Source organism: Calliphora vicina, chromosome 4 (genome assembly GCF_958450345.1).
Source record: "Calliphora vicina chromosome 4, idCalVici1.1, whole genome shotgun sequence".
Taxonomy (NCBI): Eukaryota; Metazoa; Arthropoda; class Insecta; order Diptera; family Calliphoridae; genus Calliphora; species Calliphora vicina.
In genome coordinates, this window is record NC_088783.1 from 121907202 (window position 1) to 121924072 (window position 16871).

Here is a 16871-nt window from a genome sequence, read left to right on the forward strand (position 1 = left end):
GGCGAAATATTCTAAACTGTAGTTATTCTGGATACCGGGCCAGTCTGATGTGACTGGCATGTACTGATCAAAACAAAATCTCGTTTGCTAGATATCGATCATTTGGTTGGTGTGTCGCTTTCGTATTGTAAGTCACTTATACAGCGTGATCTATATGGATCTGCTCAGAGAAGATGGTCTACTCGATAATGAATCTTATATGGCCAGCATATGACTATCATAATTCGAGGTCTTTGACGGAAATCTCTCGGGATCGGCTATTGCTCTGATAACCAATCCATGGACCCTAGTGAGATGGTGCAACTGGCTACCTTGCAACAATGTATTCTGATAGCCAAGAAGATTAAATGAGGATCCACAGAACAAAGGGTACTTTTTCGAATTTTTCTACAAATTGATTTTTTTTGGTATTTTTATAATATTTCAGTTGAAATTTTTAAATTTTCAAAAAAGTACCTTTTGTTCTACGGCTCCTCAAATATACCTTATAATGACTTTCGTAGAAGTTGCAATGATGAAAACGAGTGGGACTCGTACTGCGACAAAGGGCAGTGCTTTTCTGGATGACCTTGTGGATCTATCGAGGGTTGATATTAACAGGAGGGATTCGTTTATTCAAGCATCATCGGGTTAGTTTGGCACTCAATCTCACACCGAAATCTGAAGTACCTGAGATGGTGCAACTGGCTACCTTTATAACCAAACCCATGGAATAAACGCATAGAACGGAAGGAGAGAGTGAAAAAAAATACTCTCTTTTCACACATACGTGTGATACAAAAACAAAATACATGCAATACATTCTCATGAATAAGGTTTTTGACAACATACTTAGGTTTTTGGCTCTCAGTTGTTGTCTATGACCAAACCATCATAGAGTTTCTATTGTAGCTTGACATACTGATCTTATTTCACTTCAATTACATAAAATTCCCCATAATTGTCTTTGCTGGAATATAATTTTATTCTTAACTTCCACAAAGATTCAAATTTGTTAATAATTTTCCGTAGGTGTTGTGTTGTGTTAAAATTTCATTTCATTTCATTTAATTTTATTTTTCTTTACTATTCATTAATTTCTTAATATTTTTGAGCTGCTGCAAAAAAAACAATTATTTATTCGTATATTTTGTTAAACTTGAAACATTTAGCAAATTGCATTTAAAAAGCCTGCCTAAGTAAGTCGACCACTGTTACTTCCGTTCTCCAATTTCCTTTTATATTTGATTTAATTTCATGAACATGTACAGGGAGTTTTTATTATTTCCTCTTCTCAGTTGTTGTGGCTGTTGTTGTTGCTCATGTATAAAAAGGATCTTATTTGACCTTCTGCAATGAGTACAAGTTATGCAGTTGGTACAAACTAAACCACACACACGCACATATACTATCTCTGTTAACACTAGTTTACAAGGTTTTTTCTGTTCATATATTTGAATTTCGGGAAAAATATTGAAAAAAAAATCCAGCATATCAAACTTTTGAGAGATTTATTCAAAAAGAAAATACTAGAAATAATTATAAAATTGGACTCAATGAACACAGTTAATTCTGTTTAGAAATATTTTCATTTGTTGCTCTCACGACACTCCAACTATAGTCTGCTAGCATATGCTGGACCCAAATCCGGCACAGTGCTGTCGATTTTGTTTCTCTTAAATATCTTTTGTAATATGAAATGTCAAACATTTATTCTAAAAACATTATTATACCTCTAATAAACTCCTAAATAACAAGTAAAAACTTTTTTTCCAGAATCTCAAGTAAAAAAAAATATATTTTTTTTTTTTTGTAAACTTGTGTAATTGTTGTATATATTTTTATTGTGGATTATACTCTACACATACACAAACATAAATAAATAAATAATACATGCATACTCACACACACACAAACATTCATGCATAAATGAGTGTACAAAGTATATTTTTCTTTGCACTTATTTGTTTGTATATTTGTTAATCTTGAGCTGGTACACTTTTGAAATTACTAAAGAAAATCTAAAGAAACTATAGAACAAAAAAAATCTAATAAAAAGGACAGTAGTGTAACACACAACTACTTATGTATGTATCTGCAAATATATTCTGTAATTTACGACTACTTAATAATGTGTTGTTGCAGCAGACAGTTGTTGCTTGGTTTTGTTGGATTGAATTGGATTGCTGGATAAAGAAATATTTTTCAACACAACTTCACTAACTAAGCTTTCGAAAAGCAAGTTAGTGAAGTTATTTATATAACCCTTTTTTCATTGAAATTTTTGAAAAAAAAAATTAGTTACGCCTTTTTTATATTAAGCCATCGAAATGTTTCAATTGGCTTAGATACAACTAAACCTCTAATATATATCAGATATTCAAACGTTTCGTTAAAAGAAACTAAGTACTGAAAAAAACTCTTAATACAATAAGTTAAAAATCTTGGTTAAGAGACAACTTTCGGTTACTTTTTAACATATGTATAAAAAATATAGAAAATATTGAGATAGTTTATAATGTACAAAAACAAAAAAGAAATTGTTCAAAAATGTGCACTGGACTGGACAGAATTTTAATAAGAGAGTGGCGATTAGTACCCCTTCTACATTATCTCAGATTGTGGTTTATTAATACTAATAGGAAAATTCATACCTTTTATTAAAAGGATTACTCAAAAGTGTCCTTAAACAAAAAGAAGTGTTTTTATAAAAAAAAACATAGGAAGTACAAACACTTTAATCATAAAATTGGGGCCAGTTTCCATAGCTTTGCGCTCTTTAAAAATTGTTTAAAAAAATATTAGAAAGCATCTAATATTGTTTTTATTGAAATAGCTTATTTTAAAGATAATACGAGTAAATTAAAAATTTAAAAATAAATTATTGAACAAATTGTCACGAACCTTCAAAAACAGAGTGGCGCACGATCCCCTTCTGCGATATCTCATATGCTGGTATATTTTATACAAAATAATAATTTTTTAAAGTAAAAGTAAAAAAGAATTAGTAAAAAAATCACTGGTTTAGATACAACAGAAGTTCAAAAACAGAGTGGCTCATGGTCCCCCCAATTTTTTTTCCAAACTGCATTTTTGATCATACATTTTTATTCTGAAAGAAGCAACCAAATGATAATACACATATTTCTTATTTGATCTACATAAGTTTTTCTTCTTAAGAAACATTTAAATAAATTTTTAGAAAAATATTACTCATACCAGCCGATGTCCAGCGAAAATAGCCTTAGGCCCAGTTTTTGACTTGTTATTTAAATACGTATTTAGTTAATTTTAACTTAAAATTAAGTTGTATTTAAATACAGTTTGAGTTTTTCAGTGCTACATAATTTGTCTTATTTAAATAAGATAAAAGTATGGTAGCACTACTAAATATCAAAAATTTATCGATAGTTTTGCTTAAAACAGCTGTTCAACCAAAACAAAAATTGATACATTTTGCCCAATAAGAAATAAAAGTTTATTAAACAATAAAATTATTGGTAGGAAAATGCACAAAAGAAGCTCCAATTGCCCCGCATCGGAATTGTAGTTTTTGCAAGACGCTTTTTTTAGCAAGACGCTGTTGTTTGTTTTTTTTTTTACTACAATAGAGTGAAAAAAAAAACAACAAACAACAAAAGTCAGCTGTCAAAAACATATGGTAGTTTATGAAACTTAAATAGAATTTAAATGGCCAACGTTGGCCATTTAAGTATCATTTAAAAAAGCACTGAGAAACTCATTTTCGTATTTAAATAGAACTTAAATATAATTCATATTTAAATACGAAGTCAAAAACTGGCTCTTAATAATGTTGTCTAAAATATGAAGGATATCGGTATTACAGCGAATAATACTTTTTCTAGCCGAATTTTATCTCTCTCTTTTGGAATTCATTTTTTACGAACAAATTTGATTATATCTTTAACTAATTTTAAAGAATATTTTTTTTTATTTCTCTTTTAGCATGTGTTATTTTAATCGTATCTTGCAAATTTTTTAAAGAATATTTTTTTTTAATTTTTTTTTGTTTCCGAATTTTATCTTTCTCTTTAACATTCGTTTTTTTCGCACGAATTCAATTATATATTGCAAAATTTTAAAAGAATATTTTTTTTTAAATTCGCGATTTTTTTTGTTACCTATCTAAGAATATTTTCTTTTAAATTTGCCAATTTTGTTTCAATATTCTTTAATTTGTCATTTGTTCTTTAAGAACGTGAAGGTAAGAAAAAAATTTCATGAGCTTCCAAATGTTTGTTCCCGAATTATTCTTTTTAACACTTAGCCTGTCCCCATATAAAAAAAAATTTGCCGTACGTCCAAAGTTTTATTTGTTAATTGAAAAATAATATAATTTGTGAATCATATGTGATGCACGGACGTGTGAAAGAAACTTGCATCACATATGATGCACAGGACAGGGAAAGGGTTAAGAAATCTTCCCAATAATTAAAAGAATAATTCTTTTTGCTCGCGAATTATTATTTTTAATGTTCTCAATTTTGAGATTCGTTCTTTAAAAAATACTAATGATAAATATTTCTTATAGGAAATAAAAACGGCTATAAATTTAGTTTCCTTTAATTTTAAACTTAAGAAAATAAATTGTCGAGGGCAAAAATTCCACCTACCATGTGTTTACCGCAGTTCTCAGTTGCATTAAATAATAAAATGAAAATTGTTTGGAAACTTCTTTCCAAAGAATTACTTTGATTTAGTTTCCTTAACACACCTATTTTGTTAAATTTAGCTCTGAAATATCCCTAATGTACCAAAATTTAATGTGGCAAAAGCTTAACAGCATTTTTTTTAATGGAATTTTGCACAATATAAATTGTAGGCCAGCTTTATCTACATTTTGAGCATCTCAATTTTTGGTATAACTGTATACATACACGACTAAATATAGATTTCTGTATGTCCGTCTTTGCTACCCTGTCTACCCAGGCTGTAGATGTTTAATAAAATTCTGCCTAGATTTAAATCCTCATATATAGAAACATAACTGTATGAATATAACTACGAGTATAAAATATACACTCATGTGCATAAATGTTTATATATTGAATAATGTACCACAAACCCGTACATGTATCCTTTATACACAAACATACATATAAAGTTTGTATTTATTTTAAATTTATATACATGCAACTGCCACAGATAGATAGACAGACAGACAGACAGCCGTACAGCAATACAGCCAGACATATGGAGAGTTACAAACATTTTTCTGTTTTATCCTCCAACTTATTTTTCGTTCAGTTTTATGAACATTCACTTGTACATTTCGTTGTTCATAGTCTGTGCAGTGTTTTTTTCTTGTATTTTATTTTATTTGTAAAATTTACATTTTTTTTTATATTTTGATTCTTTTCTTTTTGTTAAAAAAAAATATTAAAAAAAATCCGTACATATTTGTGGCTGTATGTTTGCATTTTGTGTGCGTTCCTCTTTATATTTTTTTTTTGCAGCTTTTGTGTTGACAAATGCAGTTGCTGCCACAATATATGCATATAATACAATTGTGCTCGTATGCACAAGAAATTTTGTTTATAGATTTGTCCTTTTACTTACACAGTATTGTTGCTAAATGTCATTTTCATTTAAATTCATTGCAGTACTACTCTCAATACAATTCTTTCAATTTTAATGGTTTTCTTCTCCTTTTTACTCAACAAGAAAAAAAAAAAAAACGTTAAAAGCAAACCTAAAATAATCTAAAACATATTGTATGCATCTTGTGTAGCAAAAAAATGTATTATTATTTTCGTTTAAATTACATGTATAAAGTCAATAGCAATATATTTTATACAACTTGGTTGTTACGATTATTTGAATAAAATAAACATCTTTGGAGATTGTAAAATGAAGAATAATTTTAAGTATAGTACTACTGCTAAACAATTGCAAAAAGTTTATATTTATTTTAAAATAAGGTTAATGTTTAGTTTCGTAAATTTATATTAAATAGAAAAAATAGTTTTCAAACTTTAGTGTCCCTGTAGGCATAAACGATTAATCTATTTTTGTTTGGTAAACCTGTAAAAACATGTTAGAGTGAAAGTGGCGCATGGTCCCCCTACTTATGCTTGTCTGTGTCAATTGGTTAAATGTTGAGACGTGTATAATTGTGGTTTTAGGTATGGAAATACAACATGGAACCTATTGAAACACTAGAGCATACTTGCACATATTCAAATGCACATATTCAAAGCGGGACCATTCGCCACTTTTCTTGATACGATATTTTTTAAGAACCCCAAAAGATATTCTTAAAATTGCACTTGTTTTAAATACTTAGATATGTAGGCTATAGTTTTACTTATTCAATGTAGGTTAGAAGGGGACCAATCACCACTTTTCTTGATATGATATTTTTTAAGAACCCCAAAAGATATTCTTAAAATTACAATTGTTTTAAATACTTAAATATGTAGTCTATAGTTTTACTTATTGCAAACTTGTGTATCTCTTATTATACTTTTTTTTTAATTTTTAAAGTGACCAAAATGTAGATACCCCATCAATGGGGCAGAATTGTAGGATGTAAAATTAAACAAACATATTTTATTGCTTTTATACTTTAATTCATTGAACAAACAAAAGATAATGAATTCATTTCAATTCCACATAACTAAACAAAAATAATAAACAAAATAGTTCAAAAGGTGAGAGTCATTAAATGATTTGTTTAATTTGTTCCTTAATTTACTTTACATTAAACCAGTATCTTGTAGCTGACGTTCTAAAAGGATGAGGATAGTTTCGGCCACCATATGACGAAATTATCCCATCAAGCATGTGGCGAATGAGCCACAGGAAGAGTTTTGTGCATTAATATAATATATATATATCTCGTCCCCCTTCTACCCTATGTTAAAACATTAATCAAAACTTAATCAATCAACATATTTGCTTAAATACCTTGAACTCTGATACACATTAAAACAAGTAACGAAATCTTCATTCTGTTGCGTTCCCACAACAAATGGATCTACGCTCCGGAACGACCCGATTCCCATTCGGTCAAAGATTGCCAACTCAGCAAAACCTGTATCAACCGGAAGTTTTTTTCACCAGGAAATAACTACCAATAACTGCGGAAGTGATACAACAACAACGTATTGTTGCGAAATTGCATTATCAATTTGAATTTAACGGTCTGTAAAGGCTTGCAACATTAATCATGTTTATAAACATTTCCATCAGTAGATACTTCTATTTATCAACAATGTTGATAACATGCTGTTATTAACATTATTTATAAGTATGACAACATTAACTGCAAAACAATTTAAACAGCTCTAGGTGATCATAGTGGAAATATAACATTCTAGTAATTCCGTTAGATTATTCATGGGACTTCTAGAATATACCGTTGTGTATTTAAATAGTGACAGCGAGTTGTGAGTGAGTCCGAATATCATAGTTGCTGTTAGAATTAACATCAACTGTATTATCAGTGTATTCTGTACCCCGTTTCTGTAACTTTTGAAGTTTTCGCATCAAAAAAAATTTAAAAATTCTAGTAGTCATTCAGTTTTTAACAGGACGACTTAGGTAATGTTTAAACTGAATACATTAAAAGTACAGACACAGTAAACGATTTACTAATACTCGCCCTGTGTTTAACAAGAAGTTTATAAATGTTTCGAATGAAAAGTTTCTCACATACAATACAGAAACGAGGTACTGGTAAATTATAAAGTTTGTTTTCAAATTGTGTGTATTAAAAAGAGATTGTCTATTTAAATTTTTAATATGAATAAATAATGAGTTGTTACAAGTTTTATTAAAAGAATATCGTTTATTTAAAGGAAATAAACCACCATTTTTAAAAGGTAAAATGTAATAATATCTTTTAAATAGCTTTTGAGATTGTCTTTTATTTTGGTTCATAATTTTTTTTTCACGTAACTGAATTTGCTAATTTTTAATAACAGACTACTTAGGAAAATCATAAACATTTTGAAAGAATCTCATTAACTTCTGTTTTGTAGTTTAGTCGACATTGTGATTTACACATACAGTTTTAAAGCGAATAAGAATTTCACAATGATCAAGTATTAAAATAAGTGTGTACTAATTACAACAACAAGTTAATCGGTGTTAGCAGATGTGCCACTATGGCAATTGGTCCTCCTTCTACCCTATGTTAGAACATCTATCAAAACTAAATCACGAAAATAATTTCCGAGGTTGTCTTTTATTTTGGTTCATAACTTTTTTTCCACTGAACTGAATTTGCTAATTTTCAATAAGAAACTACTTAGGAAAATCTAAAATATTCTAAAGGAATCTCATTAATTTCAGTTTTTTTATTTTAGATGATATTGTGATTTACACACACAGTTTTACAAAGCTAAAGCGAATTTCACAAGGATCAAGTTTTAAAATAAGTGTTTAATTATTACAACAACAAGTTAAATAATGAAATTTATGTTAAACTTTTGTTCCGGATTGTCCTTTATTTTGGTTCATAACTTTTTTTTCCACTGAAAATCAACAATATTCTGAAGGAATCTCATTAATTTCAGTTATCTATTTTAAAATTTATAGTGATTTACACAAACGGGTTTACTAAATCGCATTAGAATTTCACAAGCATCAAATATATAAATAATTGTATACAGCTTGTTTGCTAAAGAGGTTCATAAAACACCCCCACCACCCCCTAGTTAGATTTTTTTCCCTCAGCTTACAGATTTCCTTAAAGCTCCACAAAATTTAGCTTCAATCTATTAAACAGGAATCACGTTAAATCATTTTGCTTGATTGTGTAAATAGTAATTGAAAACTTAAATGCTTAAGTCCTTTATATAGACTTCAGTCTATTATACTATTTCTCTTATATTGCTGTTACCTTAACTCTATTTAAGACCTGCCTATAAGACATTTCATCATGTTGTGTAAACACTTTTTTTGTGCTTGCTTCAAAAATTTCTACATTTCTTTTTGTTGTTCGTAATGAAGTAACATTTGAAGAAGATTTATTTCATTTTTGTACATTTGCTTTCAACATTGACTTGTGTAGTTTTTGTTTTCTTGACGTTTTTTTCGTTTTTTTGCTAGAGAAATTATTTTGTATTCCTTTTTATATTGTTATTTGCATTAGTGATGCTGTTGTATACGAATATTTGTTTAATAAAACAAGAGAAAACAACAATGATAACAATAACAACATCAACAAAATGTGCAATAAATTTGCATTACTAAACAATATAAACATTTAAGTTAAATACGAGTACATTTAAATTCATATGGCACAACTATTTGCATACTCACACACTAGCTCATTGTTATATGTATGTATGTATATGTATTTAAAACACAAACAAACTCTACATATACTTTGATTACACACATTCAGAAACAATTGAAAAATTTTCCATATAAATAAATACAAATACATATTATGAAACTTAATCATTGAATTGTAAGTACCCTACAGCAAACCCCACATTCAAACTGTTAGCACTTTATTTTTGAGATCTATCTCCCTTACTTGTAACCTGGCTGTCATAGAATTTGTGATGCCAAGTTCATTGCTTGTTTTTTTCTAACATTTTTGTTAACTTTTTAAAGCTGCAGTCTAAAAAGTTTTTATTTCTGTTATTTATAGCCCTTTTTCATAATTTAATGAAGAGTTTGAAAATTTGTAATTTACTTTTTGCTTTCACGTCTCTTTGGTAGGGTATTTAAATACTTATAAATCTATATAGAAATTTTAAAAACCAACAACATTGACTAAATGTTGTTGGAATATTGACCATGTTCTGTTAACTATTTGCATAATGCCATTACTTTCCCACACACAAATTGCAAATTTTTATTTTTATATTTTAGTAAACTTTACCGCAATATTCAAATTGGGTTTTCTATACGTAACAACATGAGTAGGTGGGGTTTCTAATATAAGTTTGTCATTGTGTAAGTAACAGCTGGAAATATTTAAAATAATCAAGTCAATCTAATTATGTCTCTATGGCTGTTAGTGTAAAACACGCTCATATCTAAAGTTGAACTCTGAAATAAATGATTTTTTTTCCAGAATGTTTGTCATTTCTGTAGTTATATTGGTATTAAAAATGGAGAAAACCGGTTTAATAGAAAATAAGTTATAAACCAAAATGTAAGATAACCTCGAAACTTTTACTACATGTTTCAATATTAATAATGTTTACTGCTTAGCTGGTTGTTGTTGTAATGTGTATAATGTGCAAACATAATGATGTTGTTGTAACATCCAAAACTATACAATTTTCCAATCTGGGGTTTCTGAATCTAGGTTCAGGTGAAAGAGTTGTGCTACTTTTGTTGGGTAAGTCCATAAATCGATTGGACGAAGTGAAGTACACCCAGAGAAAAAATGTAGTTGTACATGCTTACCATAACCATTTCAAAATTGTTAAAAGTTTTTTTAACAATATTATGATCACTGTAATTAGGTATATGATTGCGGTAACCATAATATGTTTAAGTTTAACATATACATGATTGTAACAATTAATTATGAGTTTGTGAATTGTTGTATGATTATGGTTATCATACTCTGAGAACAACATATGATTCATCATGAACATGATTGTCATAAACATATACGTAATTACTACAATCATATGAATGGTTACTTAAACATATTATGGTTACCCCAATCATATACATAATTACAGTGACCACAATATTGTTAAAAAAAACTTGGAAACATGTTGAAATGGAAGGGGGTATCATTGAGATCCTGGGCATACATTTGGGACGGCACAGAATATGCGGGGCCAGTAGGCATTAAGTCTGTTGCTTAATCAGTAAATAAAGGCTTTTTATATAAGTATTTGATATTGTTGAAAACATTATGACTTGTGAATTGATATTTTAGTAAAATTAAATAATTTTATAAAATTTTGGGACTTCATTTACCTTAAAAACTAAAAAAAAATTCATATGGTGATTTTCCACGAATAAAAATATAAAATTTGAATTAATGTAAAAATTTAACAATTAAAGATAACATAACAAAATTTGGAACCAATATAGACTCAAATGTCCTTAAATCAATGGCATTACAATTTTTGAAATTTTTTATTTTCAAATACTGAAATTCCTAAAACGGGGAAAATGTGTTCCAAAACTGGGTTTCTTTTTAGAAAAGTGCCTACTGTTAAGTTATTTACTGTATGATAGTAAAAATACTTAGTAGGTATTTAAGAAACATATGGGGTTATACAAATATGAAGCTTTTTCGTTGATGGGTGCTTTGCCTTTTTAGACTTTTTTACTCAAACCGAAATTTTTCTTTTAATAAATTTGAGACCCGAGGTGACCAACTTTGAGGGGCTACGCACTGGTCCCCATTGGCGCAAGGAAGCTGAACAAACGTAAATCAACTCGAAAACACCTCAGCTCATACCATGTGAAATTTCGTAACAATATCTCCAATAGTTTCCAAGATACCGAATTATTTCCAACAAAAAAAGTTTCTAAACCACTGTGTGTTGGAGTAAATGATCATCAATGTTGCGACGAGTGTAATGTGTAATATTAGTTATAAATGTAGGGATATTTAGGTTTCATATACCTCTACTTTTTTCCACTTTTGGCTTGATAAATTTTCCAATCACATCTAGTCAGTATGATGACTTTTAGTTAAAATGTTTGTGTATATAATATTTAAAAGAAGGTGTACACCAGTAAAAGCCAACAATCATGATGATTAAATATTTATACTAAATAACTTTTAATTTGTTATGTAAATTTTTTTTTCTTTGTAATTCAAAGATAAATTTAACTAATATTTACAGAATTATTTACCTTAAACACAAATTTAAAAGTCAATTTGTTTTTTTTTTATAAAATGTGCAAATTTGATTGGTTAAAGTAAATGCATATTTGTTTTAGAATTTAATAGATTTCAAGGAAAGGGAAAAGCTGAATTATTGTTTTATATTATTGTATTTGTATTTGAGTTTACGTTTGATTGCATGTAAATTTGAATTTAAATTTATTTATATCTTTCTTACGTTTATATTTATATATAGCAAACAATAGCAGGCAAATAATACAACAAAAACTAAAGCCACAATTTGTGTATCTGTGTTGTATATCTATCTGTACACAAGTATCTATAAATGCATTATTGTATAAATCTTTTTTCATTTTTCATTTTTTTTTTGTATTTTTAGAACGGTTGATCGTTTGTGGTCGATTACTGAAGATTTGAATATATTATACAAAGAGAATTGGACACGTTTGGCTGCTCAGGAAGTGCAACATTTTCAGGTTAGTTTTAGTTTTATTTAAAACTCATGCACAAATACTCTCATATATATGTATATGCACTAACTTACTCATTCATTCATTCGACTGCATATTCATATACAACCACAATCACCAATTCACCATCTCATGCACTTTCATCACATTTATACATATACGTATCTAGATACATACACATGTATCTATCCATCTATCTATATATCTTTATTCAAACCTACATTTATACAGTACGTGATATTGATGATTTTTATTTCCGTTTTCGATGCATTTAAAATTGAATTTATATTCTGTTTGTTGTGCTGCTGCTCATACTGATTTGCTTTATCTTTTTGTTGTTTCTATTTCTATTTATTTTTTTTTTTGTTATTGCTGTTGTTTAGGATACTTTATTACGTTCAGTGCGTCAATCAAAAATTCATCAGCCCGGGGTACAAATGAATCCGCCCACTCATAAATGGACTTATGCTTCAGCATTTTTATATTCACTGACTTTAATAACAACGATAGGTAAGTTCTCTTTTACTTTACTTTTTCTCCAACATTATATTTAGTATTTAGTTTGCTCTCTTTTTAAATCATGTATGAAATTGATTTCATAGATTATGCCAACTCAGGTGGCTGGTGGTGGCTACACAAAATCATAAAAACTCACAAAACTTTTAAATTTATTTCCATTAATAATAATTTTTACATTACCTCTACTCGTATTACAAAAATGTCAAATTATTTAATGATAGCTATCAATAAATCTTTTGTCTACAATTTTAGTTTAATCAAAAAAAAAAAACAAAAAAAGTACACATTTTACCTTAGACTTGTGTACTGTGTTTAAACGAACGTGGTTGGCTTACAAATCTTTAGTCTTTATAGTTTAAGCTTGTTTCTCTTGGCTTCATTTTTGGCCATACAATCATATATTTTGGGTTTTATTTTTTGTTATTATTTATTGAATTTTTGAAAATATTTTCTCGTTGTATTTTAAAAACGTGACAGATTAACAAATAATTTTCTTGTGAGCCAAAAATAAAAAAAAATATATGAAATTCCACTACAAATCAACATTAACAAGCCATAAATAAAAATATTTTTGCCAAGTTAGACAGATTTTAGTTGGAATTTATAAAATTGTTTATAATTTAGCTTGCTTCACGTCAATCAGGAAATATTTTAACGATTTCGTTTGTAATAGTATTTATGATAAGAAAATATGCTTTTAAACGAATATTTAGAGTTTCCATTGATTTACTGTAACACGTAACTGCTAATTTAGAGCATTCGTTTTCGTTTCGTGTAATACTTAGAAATTTGCCGTCTATATGTGTGTGTAAATCAGGCTTACATCAAAACTACAAAACCAAAATTATTAAGTTTCACCTGGAATGTTTATCATTGTCCTAAGTAGTAGGTTATTGAAAGTCAGCAAATTCTTTTTACTATAACAAAAGTTATAATTAAAAATGTAAGACAATCTCAAGTGTGTTTTTTTGACGAAAACAAATTTCAACATTGTTACTTAAACGGCAAAGGCATTCTAACTCGTTTATAATTAAATTAGGAAATACTTTGAATTGCTAAAACGACTACAATATCAAGGGCACTTATTCGAATACATAGTTCCATCATTGTTCCTCTCGTATGCCAGCTGTTCTGGATGACTGTCGCGAGTTAGTGATTTTAGCTATCATTTAAGATCACCTCTGGTTACATAATTAGTTAATTGATGAGTTATTTTGAACATGTACGTTAGAGTGGCCCTTAGAATTAAATTTTTTGAAATGTTGACAAGGTACCCCCTGAAAATTTTCGTAATGACCTAAAATACCACCAGCTTGTGCTAAGAAGGGCAACCCCTTTGGTTTTTTCAGTTTTTGTAAAAATTTTGCCATTAAATAATTACTTTTGCAAAAAAATTTCAAAGAATCGAATTATGTACGTAATTATCGTTCTAATGAGATATAAAACACAAAAATTGGTTAAAAAATGTTAAAGTTATTAAAAAATCGCCAGGCCATTAACGCGTCTCAGGCCACTAGAACAAGAAATGTAGCTATAAAATTAACATATCTTGAGAAATATTAAAACAAAAGTTTATTGTTACTTAAAATATATCGATATTTACTTGTATATGAGTTTTTAGCTTCATAGGATACAGTTAACCTATTCGCAGTTTCAAAACTCCAATTTCAAATTTTTAAAAATTTTATTAAACAAATTTCAGAATTTTTTGATCATCACATGGGGATTTATTTACAACATAATAGGGAATAAAAATATGAAAAAAGTATGACAATACCTCCTATAGTTTTTCCGTACCTGCGATATAAATTTAGCGTTTTTCGAGAAAAACTAATTTTTTGGCCATGTTTTGGCGAATGAGCCCAATTTCCTTACTGTTATTAATTTTAAATAAAATCTGTTCAAAATATTATAGTCCAGGTTATTCTAAATATACTTTGAAAGTTTTCCTAAAATCGGAAAACGTTAACCCTTAAATCGTGAAGGTCAAAGGTAAAATTTTTCAATATTTGGAATTTCTAATGGAAAGATAGCGAAATGTTATATATTTGTTGGCCGATTTTGATGAAACTTAAGAAAAATATAACATGAAGTCTAGTATTTGCAATAACAGTACAAAAATGGAAATTAACCCTTAAGAGTACTTGGGGTCAAAATGACTGTGTTTTTCGTAAGTTTAAAAGTTCAGGGTCATTTTGACCCCAAGTGCTCTTAAGGGTTAATTTCCATTTTTGTAATGTTATTGCAAATACTAGACTTCATGTTATATTTTTCTTAAGTTTCATCAAAATCGGCCAACAAATATATGTATAACATTTCGCTAAACTAAGCTCCGGATTACAGGGACAATTGACTCTACAATAAATTACTTCTGGTGTGTAGAATATTTACTTTCTAAAGTGCAGTGCAAAAAAATCAAAGTGACTGCACTTTAGATTACTTAGAGATACTAAAGTAACTATTGACTTCTCACAAGATTACCTGGGATGTATAAAGTAACCAATGAAACTTGTCTTGACCATAAATGATCCAAAATTACAGAAATTGTTGTCATCCAAGTTGTTTGACATTGGTGAAAATTATTGCTGGGTTACAAGCTTTGCTCTAACTACTTTAACGACTATGAATTGATTCTCTAAATTCCCCAATAAACTACATTTCATGTTTAAGTATGAGCCTTAAATCCTGAAAATCTTTCAACAAGTATGAAATGCATCTGACTAAGATGTACTTTATGAGCTATAAAAACCCGAATTACGTTTAAATTAATGTCTTTTCAAGACACAATTCCTACATAAGAAATGCATTTTTGACTATAAAGTTTTAAATGTTTCTTTTAGCACCTTTGCTTAATCGACTGTTGAAAATATCTGCATGTATAACAAATGCCACAATTATAACATTTGCAACTAGTTCATGCAACATTTACACACATAAACTTACTCCCAAAAAAAAAAGCACTTAATGTATATTCAATAAATTATCATTTCATGTATTATAGCTATAGATAGATAGAAGTAGTGAATAGAGTGAGTGGTGGTGAGTGGTGGTTGGTGTAAGGAGTGTTATTAGTGGTTGTGTGGTGGTGGGTACAGCTAACAGACTGTGTGGTAGTTGTTTGGGTGGCATCATGGTGTGCTGGTTTTAGTTCTCTTGATAATGTGGTAATAAATTATAACTATGAATATTCCTCTATATTTTTTTTTTCAACTAGTTTTGGAAAATTGCTATTACTAATGTAGGAATTTAAATTTTTTTTATTGGTAACTGACATTTACCAAGATTGGAAATCAAATAATAATAACAAATCGTTTTACACTCTCTAGAGGTCATTTCTAAAGCACCAAAAAAAAAATTGAAAAAATAATAAGTGAACTTCTGATACTGTCAATAGCAATGACAAAAAAAAATCCTTCAATTTAATTGTAATAAATGATAATTACAGCTCTTCAAAAGAAATGATTATAATTACTATTATATGTATTATAATTTTTTTTAAATGGACTAAAAATATTTTTTGATTTTTTTCACATAAATATCTTTTGCTATTTAGTACTGCTATTAGCTTTATTGTTATAATGTGGGCGTCTGTGGCAACCAGAAATTATTTTTAGATTTGTTGCCTTAAAATCCATATGTATTTGACAGCATTGTCTATAGCTGAGCTACTGGAAAATACTCAACGTCGTCCTCATACTTAATACTTCATATTCCAATTCTGGGTTTTTATTTTTTGTTAATCTTTGCAACCAACCAACTAAAGATAGATGGATGACTTGGCTTGGCGGCCTGACATGACTGACTAGTGCGGTAGGGGATATTGGAATTAGGTTAAGAATGATAATGATGTTTATTTGTTTGAGCTGTTAAACTCAATCAATTACAAAGCAATTTGTACAAAAGATGACGTTGAAAATGATAGAAATCATGTTGTTGTGTGCTGTTTCTTTGTGAGTGAATGAAATCCACACTGGCCCAATATGAAACTTACGCACCGCACCGATTTCTGTTCTTATGTATTTGTTTTTATGGAAATTCTTGACAGCTTGCTATGAAATGGAAAAATAAAAATCTCAGGTCATCTGTAATCTACAGAA

General features: G+C 28.7%; 1 protein-coding gene across 1 annotated transcript in view; it reads left to right on the forward strand.

Annotated features, from left to right (window-relative positions):
- LOC135958926 (two pore potassium channel protein sup-9-like) overlaps nt 1-16871 on the forward strand; it is a 98610-nt gene that overhangs the window by 55877 nt on the left and 25862 nt on the right. Inside the window, exons 4-5 of the mRNA XM_065509878.1 lie at nt 12165-12261; nt 12639-12765. Coding sequence (XP_065365950.1) covers nt 12165-12261; nt 12639-12765 — 224 coding nt within the window. The remainder of the gene's footprint in view (nt 1-12164; nt 12262-12638; nt 12766-16871) is intronic.